At 37.3% G+C, this 26,528-nt stretch overlaps 1 protein-coding gene across 1 annotated transcript in view; it reads right to left on the minus strand.

Moving 5' to 3' along the window:
* Positions 1–26,528, minus strand: part of LOC115229471 (protein artichoke-like) — a 105,438-nt gene that overhangs the window by 37,340 nt on the left and 41,570 nt on the right. Inside the window, exons 8-13 of the mRNA XM_036499216.1 lie at positions 16,957–17,028; positions 13,933–14,004; positions 5,976–6,047; positions 5,120–5,191; positions 2,649–2,720; positions 499–570 (exon numbers count right to left, since the gene is read on the minus strand). Of these exons, the coding sequence (XP_036355109.1) occupies positions 499–570; positions 2,649–2,720; positions 5,120–5,191; positions 5,976–6,047; positions 13,933–14,004; positions 16,957–17,028 (432 nt within the window). The remainder of the gene's footprint in view (positions 1–498; positions 571–2,648; positions 2,721–5,119; positions 5,192–5,975; positions 6,048–13,932; positions 14,005–16,956; positions 17,029–26,528) is intronic.

Here is a 26,528-nt window from a genome sequence, read left to right on the forward strand (position 1 = left end):
TATCTGAGTTAGGTAGCAATCAGCCCCTTTTGCTATCATTCCCAGGGCACCTATGACAACAGGTATTGTTTAGTCTTCAGGTTCCACATTATTATTATTATTATTATTATTATTATTATTATTATTATTAGTAGTAGTAGTAGTAGTAGTAGTAGTAGTAGTAGTAGTAGTAGTAGTAGTAGTAGTAGTAGTAGTAGTAGTAGTAGTAGTAGTAGTAGTTGTTGTTGTTGTTGTAATAGTAGTAGTAGTAGTTAAAGAAGAGCTGGAGTGGATTAGGAGAACTATCAGGTTTGATTGGAACTCAAAATGTTATACATGGCAGCATATTTTCAGTTCCACACAGTATCTACAGACACTCACAAACAATCGGACATTAGTATCGAAAAAGAGTGAGAATGTAGGGAGGGGGACAAGGACGTGATGTGAGAAAGAATGGAATGATTTTAAAAATTTAGTCGCACATTTTCAATGAAAGATTATCAACAAAAGCCAACTTACAGTTTCTTCAAACTGGTCAGGTCTTGGAAGACCCTTACATCAATATTTTCGATATCATTATTGTCCAAATATCTGTAAAATAAAAATGTTTGTTGATAGGAGAAAGAATAGAAGAGTTGTATAATATAAAATATTATGGTTAAACGAATACTTGGCGGAAGAAATAGAAAGTAGAGAATAGTGATGATAGCGTAGGAGTGGCTGTGTGATAAGTAGCTTGTTTGCGAACCATATGGTTCCGGGTTCAGTCCCACTGCGTGGCACCTTGGGCAAGTGTCTCTACTATAGCCTCGGGCCGACCAAAGCCTTGTGAGTAGATTTGGTAGACGGAAACTGAAAGAAGCCCGCCGTGAATATATATATATATATATATATATAATAACTTAATAAAACATATGCATACATACATACATATATGTACATACCTATTTCTTTATTACCCACAAGGGGCTAAACACAGAGGGGACAAACAAGGACAGACATAGGGATTAAGTCGATTACATCGACCCCAGTGCGTAACTGGTACTTAATTTATCGACCCCGAAAGAATGAAAGACAAAGTCGAGCTCGGCGGAATTTGAACTCACAACGTAACGCAGACGAAATACGGCTAAGCATTTCGTACATAACATATATGTACATACCAACATCTAAATGTATATAAACATGCACCTGCACTCATATATATATATATATATATATATATATATACATATAGATGTTGGTATGTACATATATGTATGTATGCATATGTTTTATTTACCAAATTGTTCTTATATGATTGAACGCCACTCGTTATTTTCTTATTCTCCAAGTAAGTTTTTATTTCAATATATATATATGTATATATATAGATATATATATATATATATATATATATATATATATATATATGTGTGTGTGTGTGTGTGTGTGTGTGTGTGTGTGTGTGTGTGTGTGTGTGTGTCTGTGTATGTTTGTGTGTTGTGTTTGTCCCTCCAACATCGCTTGACAATTGATGCTGGTGTGTTTACATCTCCGTAACTTAGCGGAGACCGATAGAATAAGTACTAGGCTTACAAAGAATAAGTCCTGGGTTCGATTTTCTCGACTAAATGCTGTGCTCCAGCATGACCACAGGCAAATGACTGAAACAAGTAAAAAATAACAACGACGAGGATGAGTAGAAGGAAGAAGATGAAGGTGGTGGAGTTGGTTCTGATGAATATAAGGACAGGCGGACGTTGGTAGTGTTGATGAAGATAAGATTACCGTTGCTGATGATGGTGATGATGATGTTTGTGATAATGATGTTGATGAGGATAATTATGTTGTTGATGACGATGATTTTGATGATGAATGTGGTGTTGGTGATGTTTCTGTTAAAGGTGATGATGAACAGAGTGATGAGTATACTGTGGATGGTGCAAATATTTGTGAGGTTGATAATGATTGATGATGGTGATGATGAATATGACCAGACTGATTATGAAGAATTGAAAATATAAAACAGCGGTAGAAAAGTTATGTGAACTTTGAGACAACGGAATGAATAAAGAGAAAAAGAGCCCCGAGAACATTTTGAAGAGTGTGGGAGAGGAAAAGAAGAGAAGGGAGACAGAGAAGAATCGAGGGGGACTGGTTCAGAAGATCAAGTAATGGAGAAACAACAACAATAGCATCAAAAAGCAGACGAGGAGAAATGGAGCAGAAGGAGAAAGTCGAGATACGTAAAACGCGGCATGCCGTTGAGGAAGTCTGTGAGATCCTTCCTGCACTCCGGCCCACCGCCCCTCCCGAACAGCTGGGTGAAATGCTCGTGATAAACCTTACACATCTCCTCGGGTTCGTTCATCGTACGCTCATCATCTTCATCCGTCAAAGACCTGATTCTGACATGGTTGCCACGGTTTCCATGACAATTGCATGCGATTGCCACCCATGGCATTTTGACTGCATTTTGGCTTCTTGTTTCAGGGAAAGTTGAAAGGTTACCTGCAATTAGGTTTTCAGCCTTAAACCAGCATATCTTGGAATATTTACACTTACATCCCCGAAATAAATTTTCAGAATTTACCATATAAGAATGACATTTGAAAACATTGCGTTTCTTTTGCGGTTCTGTGTATCGTCAATGAAGTAATATAAAAAAAAAAAATTATTCAACTTACAGTTCTGTTAAACTGGAAAGATTTCGGAATGTTTCTACTGGGATTCCTTTGAGATTATTACCAGCCAAATTCCTGTCAAAAATAATTGAGTTAAATATTCTGTAGAAGGGACTGATTCTTTATGGAAATAAGAACAAGCAAAATTCAGGAGAAACGTGATGAGAGGGGTGGGGGAGAAAAAAAGAAAACAGAAAAGTGGTAGAAGAGGAGGGCAGGTGGGGTTGAAGCAGAAGAGAAACAAAGAGAAGGCTGAGGAAAACAAAACGACAGGATAAGAACAAGAACAATAACAAGAAGCAAATGATTAACAGGTGTGGGAAAACCGGAAATACGAAATGTAAAATACGATGATGTGGGAGGAAATCTAAAATAAGCTAAAAATCAGAAGGATGAGTAGAAAACGAAGAAGAGGATGACGATAATGAAGCAGAAGTAAAATGCATAGAATAATTTTAAGAAGTGAAAAAATGTGAAATGGATGAAAATAAAAGGAAAATAAATAGGAGCGAGAGGAAAGGAAAGAAGAAAGAGAAGAAGAAGTAGAAGAAGGAGTACTAAATATACAATTGGAAAGTAGAGTCCTTTGTGATAATTATCGTTGATATTTATACACACACACAATAATAAATATACATATATATGCATATATATATATATGTGTATACACACACATATATATACATATATATGTATATGAATAAACAAACAAATATATATATATATATATATATATATATATAATAATAATAATAATAATAATATAATAATAATAATAATAATAATAATAATTTGAGGGAATATTATTCCTAACTTACAGGGGAAAATTCAACTTAGAAATACTAAATCAAAGTTCACAAAATATAATATATATTGTGGCGTCATTTGAAGGCTAAAACAATGCCAAGCGCATTGTGACCAGCGATGTATAGCAACATCTGATAGCCCGGTCGGTCACGTGATCACATGATATATATATATATATATATATATATATATATATATATATATATATATATATATATATATATATATATATAATATATATATATATTATATATATATATATATATATATATATATATATATATGTATATGAATATATTATATATATATATTGAAAGAAATGGTAAGACAACAAAAGAATGAAAGAGACCTCGATATTATGTAAATAGAGGCATTTATCTGTAAATGTAATATGTGATAATTATTCGGCAGCCATGATAAAACTCCACAAATCAGATGCCGGAGCGGAAACCCACGCCGCCATCACTTCAGTTATCTGGCCATCGGAAAAACGCTATGATAATGACCGTTAAACAAAGGGAAATTACTGTGTGATTGACCGTTATAAAGACAGAAGGGCTATTTGAGCGACCGCTAAGTGAGGAGAGGGAGTAAAAGTAAGGGAGTAAAAATGTTCATAGTATTCGCGTAAGCGCGCATTGTGTATGTATGGGCAACTACTACAGTTGCTGCTGCTACTGCTACTACTGCTGCTACTACTACTACTACTGCTGCTGCTGCCGCTTCTGCGTAGTTTAATGAGTAGTAGTAGTAGTAGTAGTAGTAGTAGTAGTATAACCTGCTGTTTTTTCCAGCTATTGCATTGTTTCTGTAGAAGGAGGAGAAGGCGGTGGAGTTGGAGGGGAAGAGTAATAAGCGGTGATCGAGAGGTAAACATGATATATGATACACCGTCCGCATTACACACACATGTTGAAACACTCACATAATTACATTCATACACAAACAGAGAGATACCCCTTTACACAAACATACACACACACACACACACACACATATATATATATATATATATATATATATATATACATATAAAAATATATATATACATATAATGATAATTTGAGGGAATATTATTCCCAACTTACAGGGAAAAATTCAATTTAGAAATACTGAATCAAATTTCACAAAATATAATATAGATATATATAAATTAGCGAAAAAACACCTTTTATCAATTCAATAATGAAAAATTAAATTACACCATCTAGATAATTACATATTATAGAAAAATTTTAAATAAGATAAGATAAAAAAATATATCTTATTTTTAATTTTTCTATAATATGTAATTTTATAGATGGTGTAATTTAATTTTTCATTATTGAATTGATAAAAGGTGTTTTTTCTAATTTATATATGTATATATACATATACATACATACATACATACATTCATATATATATATATATATATATACACACACACACATATATATATATATATATATATATATATATAATATATAACACACACACACATATATACATGCATGCGATGCGGGATTTCCCTCAATTATCACACTCTCAGTAACACACTCTTTGGACAGAAAATGTTAGAATAGTTAAAGGCGAGTGAAGGAAATTAAAATGAAGGATGGGAACTCGTTATATAATTAGCAATATATCGCCAATGAAGTAATATAAAAATGAAATATTCAACCTACAGTTTTGTTAAACTGGAAAGATTCCGGAATGTTTCTGCTTGGATTTCCTGGAGATTATTATTACCCAAATGCCTGTCAAAATAAATTGAATTAAATATTATGTGTAAGAGACTGATTCTTGAAGAGAAAGCGAACAAGCAGAATTGAAGAGAAACGTGATATGAAAGAAATTAGAGACGAGATATTTTGGAAGAAGAAAGTGAAGTAAGAGGAGGAGAATAAATAGGGGACGTAGAAGTTGTAGAAGAGCAGGTGGGGTTGGAGTAGAAGGAAAGAGAAAAGAAAATGGGAAAAAGAAAGGAAAATCAATAAGAAGAAGCAAATGATTACAAGGTCTGGGAGGAAGAAATTTGGAAATGAAGGAATTAAATGGTACAGGAAGAAATAAAAGAAGGCAAAAAAAGAAGAGCAACAACAACAAGAAGAATGAGAAAAGTAGAAAAACTGGATGAAGAAGCAGAAGAGTAAATGAAGAATACGAAGTAGAAGAATGTATGTGAATGTATGTGAATGTATGTGAATGTATGTGAATGTATGTGAATGTGAGTGTGGGCCCATTTCTGCGATGTGAGATATATACAAGGGTTATTCGAGGATGTTATTTAGTCGATCTACATTTAAACACCCTATGTAATATACACATATACACTCGCATCCACACATAGAGACTTACACATGCATATACTGAATGTTTCCCCTCAAGTATCACGCTCTCATATATCTCACATCGCAGAAATGGGCCCACACTCACATTCACATACATTCACAAAATATAAGTTGGAACTATAGAAAGTCATTACAGATGCAGAAAGACATCGTCAGCGAAATACTATAAACGTAGGCTGATTCAACTTACAGATAGGTTAAAGTGGGAAGATTTCGGAAGGTTCCTGCTTTGATTTCTGAGATCGCATTATACACCAAATACCTGGAACACAGAATTGAGTTAAAAACATTTATGGGAGAAATTTGTGACTAAACAAATGGATGATGGAAGGTATGAAAGGTAGATTATCATCATGATGAACTTGATGATGATGTTGTAGATATCGTTGGGTGGGATGAGGGCAGTGATGAGTATGATGATGTGGAAGTGGAGAGGAAATAATTGTGGGAGTGTTGATGATGATGATATGAGGCTGATGATGGTATGACGCTGATGATGGGGTGATGCTGTTAATTTTGATCGTTGTGAAAATGATGGAGATTCGCAGACTTTGTTGTGATGATAATGATTTCATTGACGATTGTGTATGTAGGAAACAAAAAAAGAAGAAAAAGAAGGAGGAGGAGGAGGAGAAGAAGACGAAGAAGAAAAAGCAGAAGAAGAAAAAGAAGGAGGAGGAGGAGAAGAAAAAACGAAGAAGAAGAAGAAGAAGGAAGAGGAGGAGGAAGAGGAGGAGGAGGAGAAAAAGAAGGAGGAGAAGAAGAAGAAGAAGGAGGAGGAGGAGGAGGAGGAGGAGGATGGAGAGGAGGGGAGGAAGGAGGGGGAGGAGGGGATGAAGGAGGGGGAGGGGGAGAAAAAGAAGGAGGAGGAGAAGAAGAAGAAGAAGAAGAAGAAGAAGAAGAAGGAGGAGGAGGAGGAGGAGGAGGAGGAGGAGGGAGAGGAGGAGGGGAGGAAGGAGGAGGAGAAGAAGAAGAAGAAGACGGGAGAAGAAGAAGAAGAAGAAGAAGAAGAAGAAGAAGAAGAAGAAGACGAAGAAGAAAAAGGAGGCGGAGCAGAAGAAGAAGAAGAAGAAGAAGAAGAAGAAGAAGAACAACAACAACAACAACAACAACAATAAGAAGAAGAAGAAGGAGAATGAGGAGGAGAAAAGAAGAAGAAGAAGAATTGTTACAAGAAGAATTAGTTAAGGATGACAATTTTTATTTTACAATGAAAAACATTCCTCAAAGATTAACAAACAATATACGAGTTGAGGTGGAAAACGTTGGAAAGAACTGGCATGAAACAAGGGATAAATTATTAAAAGTCTGAGATGAAGAAACAAAAGAGTAGATGCTGTGAAAGAAATAGATTAGCATAAGAAAAAGGAGAAAGAGGTGATGATAGGATGGAGATTTTTACGAAAACTACGACAACAGCGCAATACTACACGCACACACACCAACACTGTCTTAAACACACTGACACGCTCTCACACACATTCGCATTCATTCATACATTTCCCGAACTATCGAATTCTTAACTGACTGAATCGTTCGCAAATTTGTGATCGATTGTCATGTTTTCTTGCTGTATCTATACAGCAAATGCTGTATTATTATTATTGAGTGAAAGAGCAGTTCATGCCATCAATGTGACCCTGGGGTAAAATATACGAAGCCCAATATACTCATCATGACTACCCGTCTGATAAAGGTACACCAGGCACATGCATCACAACCATATGTGCGCGACATGGTGATCTCATATCAAGATAAACAACTCATGACCTTGCAGGTGGGGCCCAGTTAGAATTTTCTTGAGGTTGAGTAGCCCATCCCGCTCAAAAAGTCCCTGAATAAGGGTTGTTTAAGGATGTTGAAAGAACCACCCATGTTTCCAGAGGTGAATTATTCAAACCCCAAAGAATCCCTCTCAACACATGGCTATGATGCTCCCCCACTACTTCTGCTCGTGATCAGAGATGCACATATCGTCAGCCACTAAGGGACATGCTCAACTGGTTAAGGTCAAACAACTGACAAGCAAATCTGTGGTATTGAGCAGAATATTTGCTGTAGCCCATCTTTTATACCATTATTATCATCATAATCATCATCATCATCATCATCATCATCATCATCATCATCATTATCATTATTATTATTATTATTTTTTTTTTTATTATCATTATTATTATCGAGTGAGAGAGCAGTGTATGTCATCAAAGTGACACTGGGGTAAAATATATGAAGCCCAGTATACCCATCATGACAACCCGTCTGATAAGGGTACACCAGGCACATGCATCACAACCATATGTGCGCGACATGGTGATCTCATATCATGATAAACAGTGCATGACATTGCTGGTGGGGCCCAGTTAGAATTTTCTTCTGGTCAAGTAACCCATCCCGCTCAAAAGGTCCCTGAATAAGAATTGTTGAAGGATGTTGAACGAAGCATCCATGTTTCCAATGATGACATATCCAAACCTCCAAGAATTCTTTTCAACACATGGCTATGATGCTCCCCCACAACTTCTGCTCGTGATCAGAGATGCACATATCGTCAGCCACTAAGGGACATGGTCGACTAGTTAAGGTCAAACAACTGACAAGCAAATCTGTGGTATTGAGCAGAATATTTGCTGTAGTCCATCTTTTATACCAAGACAAAACAACGTTACAGCATAGATCTCTCACAGAAAGTGGAAGAGTTTGCTCAAGCCTAGAAGCTCATCGTGTCTGAGCAAAGTGGGCCAACTTACCCATACGAGAACAGGCAACTGTAGCAATGGAGATAAAAACGGTTCATTTCAGATACATCTCAGCAGATACAAAATAACAAGCAATAATAGCACAGGCATATATTGAAGCTGTACTGAGAGGAGATACTGAATATATAGTGAGAGACAGACAATACGGCACCACTTAGGGGCTTCCGAAGTCAGAATTCCTCGCTATTAAGCTCTCAATGTCTCCTTGCAAAATCAGCAAAGTCATTATTTATCCATCTCATAAGGGCAAAAAGTAGCGTGTTTCCGCTTTCCCAGGATTCCAGCAGGTCTTGACTTGTGGTGGCTTCTGGGATGCGTAATCGAGCAAGGATGAGATACCGTCCCGACAGAGGGGACAAAAATTGTTAGGGAGGACAGGCTCGGAGTGGATATGGAGATACTTCTCCAGATCAAGCCCGAAAACTTCAAAAGAATCACGAACCCGATCAGTCTCCAAAACAGGCCGGCGGGCTGGCAGAAACGTTAGCACGCCGGGCGAAATGCGTAGCCGTATTTCGTCTGCCGTTACGTTCTGAGTTCAAATTCCGCCGAGGTTGACTTTGCCTTTCATCCTTTCGGGGTCGATTAAATAAGTACCAGTTACGCACTGGGATCGATATAATCGACTTAATCTGTGTGTCTGCCCTTGTTTGTCCTCTCTGTGTTTAGCCCCTTGTGGGTTGTAAAGAAATAGGTATTGCATATGATGTCTGAGGGAGAAAGGACGCATTGTTCCATTTGTGGAGAACTTTCACATTTGCAAGTCTTCTACCCTCAACTGATAAAAAGTCCAAGGGATGGAAAGCTTCCACTGCTATCTACGCCAGGATGCGGACCACAACCAATAAACAGCAGCACCGGAAAAATCACCAGCAACAAATGAAACACCACCAAATACATTAACCACCATAGTGAGAAACGAGGAAAGGTCTCACTCACACCACACACCAATAAATACATACATTAATAAGAATATAAACATAGAGACAGACACAGTCACAGTTACAGCCAAAACACATTTACAGCCACTGATTCCTCATCTTGTTATAGTGAAGATAAAGGAAAAGCAAATGCCAAAACCCAAAGGAAGCACAAAATAAAACCTCCTCAGAGCATAACAACACCCACAATAAAAAATACAGACACCACCCGCGCAAACACCTCAAAAATAGCAGCAACACCAACACAACCAACACCACCACTATCACCAGAATCCCCCAAACACAAACAATCTAAACAGACACAAGAACAAACACAAAAATATCTGAAACTGCAGACATCACAGTCGCAGAAAACACAAGAAGACCGGAACAACAACAACAAATTTACAACCACCACCAATCTCAGGCAAACAAATACAACCACATCAACTACAAATACTCAAATTCGTACTTATCAGAAGAGTCAATAGGAAACTAACGGACCTCGTATCACAAAGCGCTGAAGTTGAAACAGTGGGGGTGAGATTTGAAACCTTTAACGTAAGAAAAGATTTGTTTCCGGGGCGAATGCCGCTCGATTCCAACACAAGAATTCAAATGAGCTTTCCTCAGGACGTTGGGGCCCGACACGTCAACCCAGATGGAGACATTCAAAGAGTTTCCCTCCAAAACCTTCACCAATTATAGAAGTCGAACAAATTGACCAACACAAGACACCGAGAGTTACGTTAGACTTTTCTCACTCGTTTTAGCTTAGGGATATGACCATATTAAGAGTAGGAAATTTAAATTTTTGAGGCCTGAAAGCAGGGTCGTCTGCCCAAAGACCTCGGTTCTTTAGAATTTTACGTAATTGCTGTCATGTGATTAGAATTTCCAACATTTTAGCTCTTGCCCCAATTCTCGTCTGTTACTCGGGCGCGAAAGGGAGGTGAGTGGCAGTTATATGCAGGAATGACCTGGATCCCGAGGTAAAGATGATCTTCCGGGACCCAGACTATAAGCCGTTGGCCCTGGAGTGAGTAATCGTGAAGGTAGTGTAATTAGAGTGGTGGTCGTCTTTGCGCACACCGGAGCCAAATGGCCGGATTTATGTTTGGAAGCCTTTATATATATATAACTAGGCCTTTACTGTTTGTGGGGGATTGCAACAGTATCTGAGACGCAGGTTGTGATTGTGTTGAATACGTATATACATGCCGGGTTTGTTCTCCGATCTACCCGAAATGCCCTGCTATAACTGGAAATAGAACCGGCGTATTCCCAGTTCTGTGAACCGGGGAAGATGATAGAGAAAGACGAAAACAAGGAGGACACATTAGATAACCTTAGACCGATAACTCAGCGCTAAACAGAGTTTAAGATACTGTTCTATATTTAAGAGATGTGAAATTATGTCCATTATTTACATTTAACGGTTATTTGTCTTCATCTTGTTTGTTCTTAACACAACGTTTCGGCTGATATACCCTCCAGCCTTCCCTAGGTGTCTTGAGGAAATTTCGAACCTGGGTTCTCTTTTCTAAGATATTTTTGACTACAATTACTGGGGTTAGCACGCCGCGCTTTTAACCACTACGCCATATGCCCGTGGGCAATTATGGAGTGAATTTTAGGGCTTAGAAATCTAATATTTTTCTTTCCTATCCATATGCTGCTACTCATATCTGCACTCGGTTTGCTTAGGATGTTGTTGCATCCTAGCACATGTGCCGCTTCTTTTAGTTTTCGTATACTCCAGTGGTGTTCTCTGTCTATTATTTTAACTTCATCCCACAGGGAGGGGGTGTTCCCCATTGTTCCATACATGATCTGCTATACCCGATTTATCAATATCTCCTCATGTCACACCTTTGCGATGTTCATCTACCCTTATTATCAGGGGGAGGCATGTTTCTCCTTGTATAACCTACCACAGCTGCATGGGATGGAGTACACGCTGTATTTGGTCATATTCTCTTCTATTGGTGGTTTTACTCGAAGGGGATATTTGCAAAGTGTTGTATTACTCTTGAATACTGTCCTGATGTCGTATGAGCCGCATATCTTTTGTATCTTTTCGGTGAGATCTTTCGAATAATGTAGGCAGACTGTGGGCAATTTATTGGTCTATCCTCTTCTTTCTTCATAATAGGAGTGGATAGTATGTTTTGGGGGTAGTCGTTGCTTAACAGATCGTTGTTGAGCTTGATCATTTCTTCGTGGTGTGTATCACGATCACTGCTTATATTCTTTGCTCGATGTTTCAGGCACTGGGCAACCCCTCTCTTTACACTGTATGGATCGTGGTAATTGAAGTTGAGTTATCGTACAGTGAATGTCGGCTTGCGGTACAAGGATGTCCTGAATCCATACTTTGTGCTTGTTATTAACACGTATAGGAATGCTAGCTGATTGTCTTATTTTCATTGTGGACTGTATGGACGGCTTTATTGAGTTCCCATGGTCTATCAGTACATGGACATCTTCGTGGTAAGGCCAGAATATAAGGGTTTCATCAACATATGGCAGCCATAGGGTGAGTTTTAGTGGTGTTCATCCTAAAGCCAAATTCTCAAAGTATTCCATGTATATGTTGGCTATTATCTGTGATATTGGCGAACCCATAGCTAAACCCTTTCCTTGTCGATATATATCAGTGTTCATACTGAAGTAAGTAGATTCTACACAGAAGGTCAACATTTCGATCAGGTTTCTTATTGGTATACTAGTCCGTTTTTTTTTATGTGTTTCTGTCACTAGTTTTCTTTGAATCACCGATGGTGCTTCAGGAGTGAACAAACATATCACATCTAGATTCACCATCTGGTTGGATTCAATGGGGGTGTCCTTGATGATTTCTGTGAAGAGGGTGGAATTCTTCACGTACGATGTTGACTTTCCTGCGAATGAACTGATTATAAGGGAGCGGCTCAGTGGATGACATGCTGAACGTGTAGGGAGGATGTGCATGTGTGTTAGTTTACTGTAGTATTGGGTCAGCTGTCTGTACTTCATTACTGCAAAGTGATCCTTGTTCTTGATCAACAAATGTGACAACTTCCTCTTTATTTTCAGAGTTGGGTCTTTCTTTCCCTTGCTGTAGCTGCAATCACTTATAAGGCTTGCCAATTTGAGTGGTCAGACTTGTTCGTCACCACTGTAGCCTTTCCCTTGTCCGCTGGAAGTATTATGATGGAATTCTCACTCTGTAGTCTTTTGAGAGCGAACTTTTCTTCCTTAGAGATGTTTGGATTGGGAAGTTTCGCTTATTCTAGTACCTGTCTAACTTTCCACCTTAGTTCATCCCCCTCAGCTTTTGGCATCCTTGTGTCTATCTCTTCAATAGGGGCTATTGTGTCCAAGTATGGACTGCGCATGATGGTTGTCGTAAAGTTGAGACCTTCGTTTAGTACTGCTTGAGCTTTGAGTTTCATAAACTTCTTAATCTGGCGTGTGGTCACCATTTGAAATTATTTTCTAGATGTTGTTGGATTCTTTTTCTATCATCATCTCAGGTTATATTCCTAAGAAATAAAGACAACCTATCTTTGATTTCGTTATTTAGTTGATGGTTTTTCCAACGGGTAATCGATAGTCTGACGGATGAGGTTATGTTCTGCCCTTTCCGCTACGCTTCTAGCTTTAAATAAATCCACTGGAGTCATTATATTGAAGCCAGGTGGTATTAGCTTTGAGTCTCTACATCTACACAGGAAACGCAGATGGTTTGAAAGACGAGCCAGTTTTTTGATGCGGTTTCCCTATGTTTCCACTGAAGTCTAATATCGGCTCCGTACCGATTAGATAATACAGTTCTATATTTAAAAGACGAGGAAATATGTACGTTATTTACATTATTTACATTTGACGGATATTTGTCCTCATCTTGTTTTTTGGTAACACAACCTTACGGCTGATATCCCTTCCAGCCTTCATCAAGTGCCTTGGGGAAATTTCCAACCTGGGTTCTCATTCCTAAGGCCTTTTTCGATTTTTTAATAACATCGAAACATACCTTAGGAACATGGCAAAATTTCAACATGAATAATGTAATTCGCAATAATTAATTAGAACGGAGAACCATGAAAGTTAATCAGCGTTGATCGAGAAGTAAACATAAAAAATAATATACAAAATAAATAATAAAGAAATCAAGTCAGTTACTCGAGTATGTTCATTCATAACGAACGTCACAGACTGACACATGCGCAATAATGCACAAAATTATACGCATTAATTATCTGAAACTCATACATAAACACAAACACTGATATTCACACACTCTCACACACCCTCACACACACGCACCTAAACAACACCTTCTCAAGCATTCACAAAGTGACTGAGTATATATAGCGTATAAAATGAGTTAAGGAGAGTGAGAGAAAAAAGAAAGCATGGAAGGATACTAAATGTTTAGAATTATATTGTCAATAAAAGAGAATAAAAAACTAATTAAACTTACAGATTCTCTAAACTGGGAAGATTTTGAAAAGATCCAACTGCTAATTCAGTGATTTGATTTTGATACAAATGTCTGTAACGGAAAATATAATGCCTAGAGATTTAGGAAAGCGAAGCTGATGGTGACAGGGTAGATGACAATGACAATGGTGATGATGATGAGTATCATGATGATATTGATGATGATGGTAGTGGTATTGATGGTGTTTATCTTAATTATGTTGATGAGGAAAGCCATGGCAATGATAACGTTGATGATCGTGATGGTGAAGAATTTACGTAGCTGGAAATATTTTCAGAGAAATAAAGAAAGTAAATGGCTAAGAGTTTAAAGGTTGTAGATATTTGCATATGATTAAATTTGCTTTAAACATACAATTAGAAGATCGATATGTGGCATTCATCGTTGATCCAGAGCTAAACGCAGTAAGAGTTATACAGACATGAATACACTAGTATTGGACCAGCCATACACAGAACATAAACATATGTATTCACATACATAAAATGTCACCAGTAACTATTTGGTCCAAAATGGGGAACTTTTCCTTTTGAACGGCACTTTTCAACACAATTTCTAGTTAACTAAACACTTTTAAACTTCGTATTCTGGTAGAATGTGTTTATAAAACATCATTTACTCTTTATTGAAAAAATTCTATAGTTTGTAACATATTTCGTCTTTAATTTCGAGCATTTGGCAATTTTAACCAATCGCTAACCTCCATTTGGGTAAATAACATTCTGTGCATAATGAATATGTCCCTCCTTTAAGAAACAGATTGGGTTTATTTACATATGAGTATACATAAACATATGTATACTCATACATAAAATGTGCTGCTTGAACTGTCACACGGTCCTATGTACTTACACACACACATAAGGACTCACAAACACACACACACACACACACACACTCATATACCTATTTCTTTACTACTCACAAGGGGCTAAACATAGACGGGACAAACAGGGACAGACATAGTTATTAAGTTAATTACATCGACCCCAGTGCGTAACTGGTACTTAATTTATCGACCCCGAAAGGATGAAAGGCAAAGTCGACCTCGGCGGAGTTTGAACTCAGAACGTAGCGCCAGACGAAATACGGCTACGCATTTCGCCTAGCGTGCTAACGTTTCTGCCAGCTCGCCACCAAACAAATTGTAACACCTTAAGTAGGTGAAGACTTCCTTTAGTCTGGTCTGTCGGTGTTTCTACTTTACCTGACCATTGTCTTCTGCGCTGGACATACCTCTAGAGAATCCATTTGTCGTCACCAGTAATTATTTGGTCAAAAATGGATCTTTCGTCAGACTTGACAGCAAAGAAATGCACATTCGCTGTCTGCGCACGATTAGTCTCGGGAAGTTTGTGAGGAGCCAATTGAGGCAATTTGCTGACTTCTCCTCTGGCACGCAGATGTCGAATGGTTGAATGAATAAATGCAAGATTCTCTGGTAGTTCCTCAACAGATACGATGGAATTTTGTTCTACCAGTTTTGCAGAACATCCTCGTCGATGTCTACAGATCTTCCATGACGAGGCTAGTCCTATAGGCTGTAGTCTCAGATACGGAATTGCAGTAACCCGTATTGACACTGGCTTACGATTATTGACCGTCACCCATGCAGTGTATTATTACTCATCGCACGTTCCTTTGCGTTGTCGCCTTTATTGAACTCATAAAGAAGTATTTGCTGAATATGATTATGATAATGATTATGATAATGCTCTCTGACACGTCCATTATAGCTTTGAAAAATAATAACTCTTTAAATCGAAATGCACTCTTCGAGATTTCCACTAAGAATAGAATTTCCATTAAGCATAGTGAAATTGCTACCTTGTTTTATAGCAAGGTGATGCAGGTAATTCATCCCGTCGCAGTCCGATCTTTGGTTCATGCATTTGAAAATGGTATATTTTTATGGGAAGATACAAAAGTGTGATTCGGAGTAAATTTTAAAAATATAATGGCGAAATAATTAGATGAATGTGGAGGAGGAAAGAAAACGACGATTATGATAAGGAAGAACTAGGAGACGATGATGATGTTGATGATGGTGCTGCTGCTGCCGCTCATGATGATGGTGATGATCGTAGTAAAGGTGACGATGACGACGATGATGGTGGTCGGATATGGCAGAGGATGAGGAGGTGGGTGATGTACTTAGTGGGAATAACGATGATGATACTAATGCTGCTTATGGTGATGATGATAATTCTAATGATAAACATAGCGATCCTCATGAAGATTTTTCATGAACAAATTGAAGAACTTGATCACGTGGACGTTGACTATGATGAAAGACGAAGCAGAGGATGAAGGTTTTTTTTTTACATGAGACAAATATTAAAGAAACAAACAAATGAAAGAGCGGGAGAGGGACGAGAGAGAGGGGAAAGAAGAGGGTGATGAGGCAGACGACGACAAAGAGGAGAAGGAGGAGATGTGAAAAGGAAGACGAGAAAACAAGACGATGACGACGGAGATGATTATGATAATGCTCATGATGATCATGAGGAAGAGGAAGAAAAACAAGAACAGAAGAGAGGGAAAATAGAGGAATGTGGAGTGGAGAAGAAGGGGAAAGTGAAGAATGATGAGTGAACGTGAAACAAGAAATAGAACGAAATGAAGAGGGCGAGGAACATGAAGAAAGAGTGAGTGCAAGAAGAAGAAGAAGAAGAAGAGAAGAAGAAGAAGAAGAAGAAGAAGAAGAAGAAGAAGAAGAAGAAGAAGAAGAAGAAGAAGAAGAAGAAGAAGAAGAAGAAGAAGAAGAAGAGATGGGGAAGAGGAGAGGAAGAACAAGTAGGAAAATAAGAATAAGATGGAGAATAAATAGCAGGAGAAGTTGAAGTACTAGAACTACAGGCCAAAAAAAAAAAATAAAGAAGCAGAAAAAGTCATAAAAGGAGATGAAGGTGACAAACTATAAATTGTGTCTATAGAAAGACATTACAGATTTAGAAAGATATTGTCAAAGAAATACTATAAAAGGAGGTTGATTCAACTTACAGACTTGTTAAACTGGAAAGATTTCGGAAGGTTCCTACTTTGATATTCTTAATTTTATTATCGTACAACTTCCTGAAACATAACATTGAGTGAAGAACATTTATTGAACAAATTTGTGTCTAAAGAATTGGATGATGGAAAAGCTGAAAAGTAGATTACTATCAAGATGAACTTCATAATGATTTTGGAGATAAAATTGGGTGGATTAAGGGCAGTGATGAGTATGATGATGTGGAAGTGGAGAAGAAATGTCACCCGGAAAAGTCGGGGAGGAGCAGAGGAGGTTGGATGTGGCAAATGCGTTCATCGCGGTCGTCATTTACGTACCGTTCGTCTACTACCCGTTGACCGTCGTGTTTTGCGCCCTCTCGCGCATCGCCAAGCTGGTGCAAATCCTCTTCACATTCTTGTGCAGAGGTATGGTTGGTGAGGCGTTCATCCGCTGCCAGCAACCTCTATGTTAGATATTAGGCATGCCGTGGCTTATGATGAGTAGACATGCGCTGAGGATGCGGTATATCCAGATATTGAGCCTAAACGTTGAACAGGTGTAATCTCTTTTTGACATAGATGTACTTTCCCAGCTCCTCTCCTTAAATGAGTTGCAGTCCTAGGTGAAGAAGAAGCCCAGTACCCTTTTCCATTACCATCTTCCAGGTGAGAAAATCTGTCAGTGGAGTATCAACGCTTGAATTCTGAACAGGGTTACTGGTGGAAAAATTACGATGAAGCACATCAGGGAATTCGAACTGAGCAGTCTGATTCAGAAGACTTTTGTGCCGGGGACCATGGATAACTTCCAGAAATCCCTCCCTTTCCAGTACTACCAGCAGGGGACACTACAGGTCCGTGATAAACTCTACAGGTGCGGAAGTGGTCTCACCCATACTTGCCCTAGTTGTAGGTAGAGCGACAAAACCGTACTGCAAACACTCGTTCAGTGTCATGCATTACTCACATTTGGGGTTATGTCGAACAGTTGTTGCTGAGTTTAGTATGAGTGAGGTAAACGGCCGAGTCCATAGTGAAGATTGAACCACCGACTTCTTTGGCCAAGAAGAGCAGGGAATTCTCAGATTTCACTTGGAAAGGAAGATGAGGCTATACAAAGAATAAATGCTACCCCGTGCATTTGCTGAAATGTGTGTGAATGAAGCGAAATGACCTGCGTGGGTGGACCTACTCAAATAATGCGTCTGTATTTTGGTGAATTTGAGGAGGAGAGGTGCACCGGTTCCGATCACCATCGAAGCATCGGGTGGTTCAGCATTGGGGATTATCTTAGCCAACCATCGGTGGTCATCACCCCTATTGGGAAATGTCACTGTAATATTTTTTCTTGTTTCATATATTTTGTTATTGTTTTCGTAACTGTTTAGTTGTTGTTTTTGTAAAATCCCCACTGTCCCCGTCTGCTGTATTGTCCCCTTTACATCGGCACTAGTAGCCAGAAAATGAAATTATTATTATTATTAGTAGTAGTAGTAGTAGTAGTAGTAGTAGTAGTAGTAGTAGCAGTAGCAGTAGTCGAAGTCGCTATTGTTGTGGTAGAAGAAGAAGGAGGAGGATGTGGTGGTGGATGAGGAGGGGGAGAATGAGAAGTAAAAAGAAATTTTCGATATAAAAGAAGAAATTTAGGCAGATGCATGTTTCGTGTTTAGGAGTAAATGATAAAGAAATAGAAAAGTTGAAATAAAATTACGCTGAATGGAAATAATTAGAACGGAGAGCCATGAATAGTAATCAGCGTTGATCGAGAAATAAATATAATAAATAATATACAAAAAGATATAAAAGTCAAGTCGCTCACTCGTGTACTTTCACTCATACAGATAGACACATACACATAGACACACATGTACAAAGATCCTATACATTAATTATCAGAGACTCATACATAAACCTAGACACTGATATTCACACATACACATAACGTCTCAGATAGTCACAACGAATACATGTTCCTGTGGAAATTGACCGAGTGTATATAGTGTATATAGTGCGTTAAGAAGAGTGAGAGAAAAAAGAAAGCATTGAGAGACATTAAATTTTAGAATTATATTGTCAATAAAAGACAACCAAAAGACTAATTAAATTTACAGATTCGTTAAACTGGGAAGATCCTGAAAAGATGCAGCTTCTAATTCAGTGATTTGATTTTCATACAAATGAAATATAAAGTATAATGCCTAAAAATTTAGGAAAGTGGTGGTGGTGGTAGTGGTGAGGTTTGTGATGGTGTTGATAGATCTGTTGACATTTCTGAGGACGCTGATGATGGCGATAATATTCATTTTTATGATGATGTTTCTCCTGGTTGGAAAATAATTGTTTAAGAGTTGGAAGTTTAGAGATTTGTATACATGAGTAACATTGCTTTATAATTACAATTCGAAGATTGATGGTTGGCATTCAACGTTGATCCAGAGCTAAAAGCAGTAAATGTTATACAGACATAAATACAAGTTGATACACTAGTATTGAACCATCCATACACGAAACATAAACATATGTGTACACATACATAAAATGTGCGGCTTGAACAATCACACACGCGTATGTACTAACACACACACGCCTAAGGACACAAAAATACACACGCACACATTCACATTGACAGACATTAAAAAACAATCACATACAGCTGTGGAGGTGGTATGAGAATGCAGAGAGAGAGAGAGAGAGACAGAGAGACAGAGCTATAGAATGGGATGGTAATTAAAAATTACAAATATGACTGCAGTGAAATACTATCGAGAATGATCCAAATTACAATTCTGTTAAACGAGAAAGGTTCTAGAAAATACCTCCTGCAATTTTCTTGATACCATTATACCTCGTTCAGAGATTTATCATTGTTATACAAATTCCTATTAAATAAAAATTAATTTGAGAGGAATATTTATTGTTTTTTCCCATAAAGAATGCCGTTTTTTATACTTTCAATTTCATAATTAAAATAAACAAAGTTCTTTTTAAATCTAAAATCTACTCTCTTTCATTTTCTACAATGCTCTTACATCTATCTTGTAGACTTGCATGGCCCCTCTTCTAGACTTCACTTTTACGTAAAAAAGAATACTCCTCTAGTACTGGAATTGTCTACAAATTTCATATTTTTTCCATCCAAATGATTTTGAAGACTACAGAATAACTGATAATCAGAGGTAGAAATGTCCAGCAAAAAATTTGGTGTGTGGGGCTTCGTTTTCCATTCAGGCAGGTCTAGCCTTTCGAATATCATCCTCGTTGTATGTAGCCGAGCATTATCCAGATCGAAGTACACATTTTGACTTGATAACAAAGACAGTCGTTTTTCATTTAAAGCCAACTTAAGCCGCTCAAGTTGCTTGTAGTAGATATCCTTTGTTATCGTTTGGCTTGGTTTTAAACGTTCAAAGTGAACTAGAGAATTCATTTACCACCAAACAATTAGTAAGAACTTAAGTGGGTGAAGACCTTCTTTAGCCTGGGGTGGCGATCTTTTTCCTTTTCCTACTCATTAGCTACGGCGCATTGTATTCTCATAGACAATCTATTTCTCGTCACCGGTTACTATTCGGTCCGAAATGATTCTGTAGTCAGACGAGATGGCAAAGAAATAAACACATTCGCTGTCTGCGCACGATTAGACACGGAACATTTGTGAGGAAACCATTCACCCAATTTGCTGACTTTTCGCTGGCACGTAGATGTCGATGAGTGGTTAAATGATGAAATGTAAGCTACTCTGCTACTTCCTCAAGAGATACGATGGGATTTTGTTCTACCAGTTTTGCAGGACGTCCTCATCGAGCTCTACAGATCTTCCAGGAAAAGGTTCGTCTTCTAGGCTGTTGTCTCCGGCTCGGAATTGCTGTAAATCCCATCGACAGCGGCTTTCGCTTATTGACCGAGCCCCCTACAGAGCATTATTATCCCTCGCATTTTCTGTTGTGGTATTGCCTTTATTGAACTCATAAAGCAGAATATTCCGAAGCTGTATCGTTTATGGGAAGATCCAAAAGAAGTGGGTTTGGGAATAAATAATCAATATTATATCAAAGTATTTAGATGAGTGTGGAGAAGAAAAGAAATCGACGATTATGATAAGGAAGAATACGATGACGATGATGATGTTGTTGGTGCTGCTGTTACTGATGATGATGATGATCATGATCATGGTGACGGTGACGATGATGATCGTGGTGATGGTAGTGGATATGATGACAAGACAGAGGGGTAGGTGGAGGGTGTAGTTAGTGTTAATAACGATGATGATGATAATGCTGATTATAGTGGCAATGATGAAAGTGGTGTTGCCAGTAAGAAAGGTATTGGTGACGATAGTTATGGTGATGATGATAGTTCTCATGATGAGCAATAACGATTCTGACGATGATTTTTAATGACGGAGATGAAGAAGAGCTTGATCACGCAGTCGTTGAGTGAAGGAGAGGAATGAAGGAGAGGAAGCTGAAGATGTTTTATATAAGACAAATATTTAAGAAACAAAGAAATGAAAGTGTGAGGAAGCAAATACAAAAGAAATCTGGCAGAAGTACAAGAATAGAAGGCAATGAAGAAAAAGAAGTAGAAGATGGAGGAGGAAGTGGAAGAGGCGGAGGAAGAGGGTGATGAGTCAGACAACGACAAGGAGAAGAAGAAAGGAGAGAAGAAATTATTGTGGGAGTGTTGATGATGATGATATGATGCTGATCTTATCAATTTTGATCTTCGTGAAAAAGATGAGGATTTGTAGTTTTTGTTCTGACGATGAATATGGTATTGATGATAATGTTGGTGTTGGTGTTTTCTGCTGGTGACGAAGTTTTTGGTGTTGATGATGGTTGTCATGTTCCCTTTTGTCCCATCCATCCCCCAAAAGCGTTATTATTATTATTATATTATTATTATTATTATTATTATTATTATTATTATTATTATTATTATTATTATTATTATTAATTATTATTATTATTATTATTATTATTATTATTATTATTATTATTATTATTATTATTATTATTATTATTATATTATTATTATTATTATTATTATTCAGTAGGTTTTATTTTTATAGCGTGCTTTCACTTCACTACTGAGCACAGCTCTGTGTGCCTAGTAGTGCAATTTTCTGTATGTTATATGTGTTTGTAAGTCCTGGTGTTTTTGTTATGTATTTGTCTGAATATTTTTTTATCATGCCTAATGCACCTACTATGATAGGAATTGTTTCTGTTATTAGATTCCACATTCTGGTTACCTCTATTTCCAGGTCTTTGTATTTTGAAAGTTTCTCCATTTCTTTTAGATACACGTATTGATACATCAATTAGAAAGCATTTTTTTTCTTCATGATCTCTGACAACTATATCTGGTCTGTTGGCCTTAATTTCTCTATCTGTGTGTATCGGCATATCCCAGAGTATGGTTGCTTTCTCCTTTTCTGTGACCTTTTCTGGTGTGTGCCTATACCATCTTTTTTCTGTTGTTATTCCATAATGTTGGCATAGCTTCCAATGTATGTAGGTTCCAACTCTGTCATGTCTGTGAATATATTCCTTCTTAGCCAGGACTGGGCAGCTAGAGATAATATGATTTATTGTTTCTTGTCCATCTCCACATTATTATTATTATTATTATTATTATTATTATTATTATTATTATTATTATTATTATTATTATATTATTATTATTATCATTATTATTGTCATTGTTGTTGTTATAATAATAATAATAATAATAATAATAATAATAATAATAATAATAATAATAATAATAATAATAATAATAATAAAATAATTGGTAAAATCCGGCTTGCACTTAAAGATATAATTTCAGCTAATGATGTTGATATCACAAATCTCAACCACCTATACTATGCATCCGCGAATATCTCAACGATCCTATGTAGTGTAAAGATTAGAAAACGGCAACATTCCCACAAAAAGCCTTCTTGGCAAGAGCGTTTGCAACAACAAATTAAACTATTTAGATCTGACATTGAATATTTGAAAAACCTTAAGGTTGACAAGACTACCAAACCTACAAAAACCTAAAAATTAATGAAAAAATATAATATGAAAACTATACTTGATATTGATGCCACCATAGAAACCATCAAACAAAAGGTATCTGCTAAAGCTGCCCGCATAGCGAGGTATGAAAAGCGTGTTAGATTTTTCAAGGACAACAACATGTTCAAAAATAACACCAAGAATTTTTAAAGGAAGATAGGAAAAACAGCAGTTACTGCAAGGTCTGTACCATCAAAAGAAGAAGTGCAGGGGTTTTGGAATAAAATTTGGGCAGAAGAAAAAACACACAACGAAAAGGCCCCCTGGATTGACAGAATATCTACAGAAGTGGGCTCCTTAGAAGAGCAAAAGTGGGAGGGTGTCAAGGTAGAAGATATAAGATCTGCTCTCAGGAGGTCAAGCAAATGGAAGTCTCCAGGAAAGGATAAAATTCCTAACTTCTGGCTGAATGCCTTCCCAGAGAGCCATGAACTGCAGACAGAACTTTACAATGATGTTTTGCAACACCCTAGTAGGGTGCCTCCTTGGCTAGTTAATGGGTTAACATTCCTGCTTCCAAAAAGTGAAGAAACAAATGAACCAAAAAACTATAGACCCATAATTTGCTTAACAACTATGTATAAAACGCTAACATCTGTCCTGACGGAATATACTTATAGTTTTTTAACAAACAGCAGCATATTCCCTAATGAACAGAAAGGATGTAAACGTGGATCCTACGGTTGTAAAGATCAACTACTCATCAATAAGATGATCTTAGAAGATTGTCACAAACGACACAAAAACTTATCAATAGCCTGGATAGACTATAAAAAGGATTTTGATAGCCTACCACATAGCTGGATTAAGAAATGCCTGGAAATGTATAAGATAGCAACTACTCTACGAAACGTTTTGACTGTAGGTATGAGATCATGGAGAACCACACTAACTCTGAACAGTGACAATGAATCCCTAAATGCTGGTGATGTAAAAATTTCATGTGGCATTTTCCGGGGTGACTCACTGTCACCACTCCTCTTTTGTTTAGCCTTAATATCTTTCTCAAAACTGCTCAATGACGCACAGTACGGGTATAAAATGTTTGATAAAAATATAAATCATCTCGTTTACATGGATGATTTAAAGCTTTTTGCAAAAAATGACCAACAACTCAAGGGCTTACTAGCGATAGTCAAACAATTCAGTGATGACATCAGAATTCAATTTGATCTCGATAAATGTGCAAAAGCTACATTTATCAAAGGAAAAATGACAGAAACATGTAACGTTACCACTGACCAGCAGAATGTCATAAAAGAACTAGACCCAGCGGAGAGCTACAGGTACCTAGTGGTAATTGAAGGGGACGGAATAAGGCATTCAGAGATGAAGGAAAGGATCAAGAGAGAATGTTATCGAAGAGTGAGAGCAATACTCAAGACAGAGCTGAATGCAAGAAAGAGGATCGAAGCGATCAATGCATTAGCCATACCAGTCGTGACTTACAGTTTCAATATCGTTAACTGGTCAATTACTGAAATATGTCAGCTTGACAGAAAAATACGAAAACTGTTGACAATGCATAGAATGCACCACCCTAAGGCAGATACAGAACGACTTTATCTGCCAAGAAAAGAGGGAGGCCGTGGTCTTTTACAACTGGTAATAACAATGAAGATTGCTACAATTGGCCTAGACACCTACCTGGAAAAGTCTGAGGACTGGATGTTAAAACTTGTCTCAAAACATGAAAACAAGAAAGTAGTAACAAAACAGTAACAACTCAGTAACAAAACAGGCAAAGGAATATCTAAGTGAATTCCGAATACAACAAATTTCGGAATTAGAGATAGACATACAAGAAACAAGCACAGAAATAGCTAAGCGCATGAAAACCCGTGCCAAAACTGCAGCCTTAGATATTCTGAATAATAAATGGCAAGAAAAACCTCTCTATGGCAAATACCCAAAGAGAGCGAATAATGCAGATATTGACAAAGTCTGACCCATCAATGGCTAATGGCCTCTGGCTTAAAATCTGAAACACAAGGGTTTATCATAGCAGCTCAAGATCAATGCCTGCCAACAAGAAACTACCAGGCCAACATATTAAAGAACGGCAGTAGCCCAACATGTCGTGTATGTCGACAACAAAATGAAACCATTGATCATGTTGTCTCCAAGAGCAGTCTTCTAGCGCCTACAGAGTACCTCAACAGGCATGATAGAGCTGCACAATATATTCACTGGTTAATTTGCAAAAACATGGATTTGCCCCATGAAAAAAATTGGTGGGAACACAAACCACCCCCAGTGCTTGAAAATGACCACATCCCACTCCTCTGGAACTTCACCATTCAAACTGTCAGAAAGATAGATGCAAACAGGCCAGATATCATGTTGAAAGACTTCAGACAAAGAACATGCCTTCTCATTGATATAACTGTCCCAATCGATATAAACGTATCTGTCAAGACCTACCAAAACCTGAGCAAATATAAAGATCTTGAAATAGAAATCAGCAAAATGTGGATCCTGAAGACTAAAACAATACCTGTTGTCATAGGTGCCCTGGGAATGATAGCGAAAGGGGCTGATTGCTCCGTAACTCAGATACCAGAAAACCCCAAAATGGCAGAAATTCAAAAGATAGTGCTCATGGGAACTGCTCATATCCTACGCAAAATACTCTCTATGAAATCTCAAGGTTTAAAACAAACTTTTTAAAAAAATTTATTTATTAGACATTCACTAGTACAACACCAAAAAAAAAACCAAATATGTGACACACTAGGCATAACAGCAACGTGAACTTCCAGCCTGTTGTCTCTTGAGGTCTCTGGGTGAGACTTGGAGCCAACTTGTACAAACATAAAGCAAAAGTCAGACATAGAATAATAATAATAATTATTATAATAATAATAATAATAATAATAATAATAATTATTATTATTATTATTATTATTATTATATTATTATTATTATTATTATTATTATTATTATTATTATTATTATTATTATTATTATTATTATTATTCAGTAGTCTTACTTTAAACACGTGCTTTCACTGCCCTCACGAGGGCCGCTCTATGTGCTTTGGGTATTTGCTCAAAGTTTTACTTTATTGGAAGTGTTTTACATCGCATGTTTGCGATGCATAGTAGTGCTATTTCCTATATGCTATACATATTTGTAAGTTCTGGTGATTTTGTTATGTATTTTCCAGCATGCGGCTACTATAATAGGATTTTTTTCTGTTTTCAGACACCACCTTCGAGTTACCTCTATTTCGATGTCTTCGTATTTTGAGATATTCTCCATTTCTTTTAGAGAAAGGTTCTCATCAGCTGATATTGATATATCGATTTGAAAGCATTTTCCCCCCTGACATTGATATAGAAACACGAAAAAAAAAGGGACACATTAAATAAGCTCAGGCCCATAACTCTGCACTAAATAGAATTTAACATTTTGGTCAAGATGTTAGCGAAGTGCTTGGCGCTTGTCGATGATTTGGATGGTGAGGCGCAAAACTGCGAAATCCTGACCTACTCCATACACGTCGAGATC

Source organism: Octopus sinensis, unplaced genomic scaffold (assembly GCF_006345805.1).
Source record: "Octopus sinensis unplaced genomic scaffold, ASM634580v1 Contig12758_ERROPOS6398+, whole genome shotgun sequence".
Classification (NCBI taxonomy): domain Eukaryota; kingdom Metazoa; phylum Mollusca; class Cephalopoda; order Octopoda; family Octopodidae; genus Octopus; species Octopus sinensis.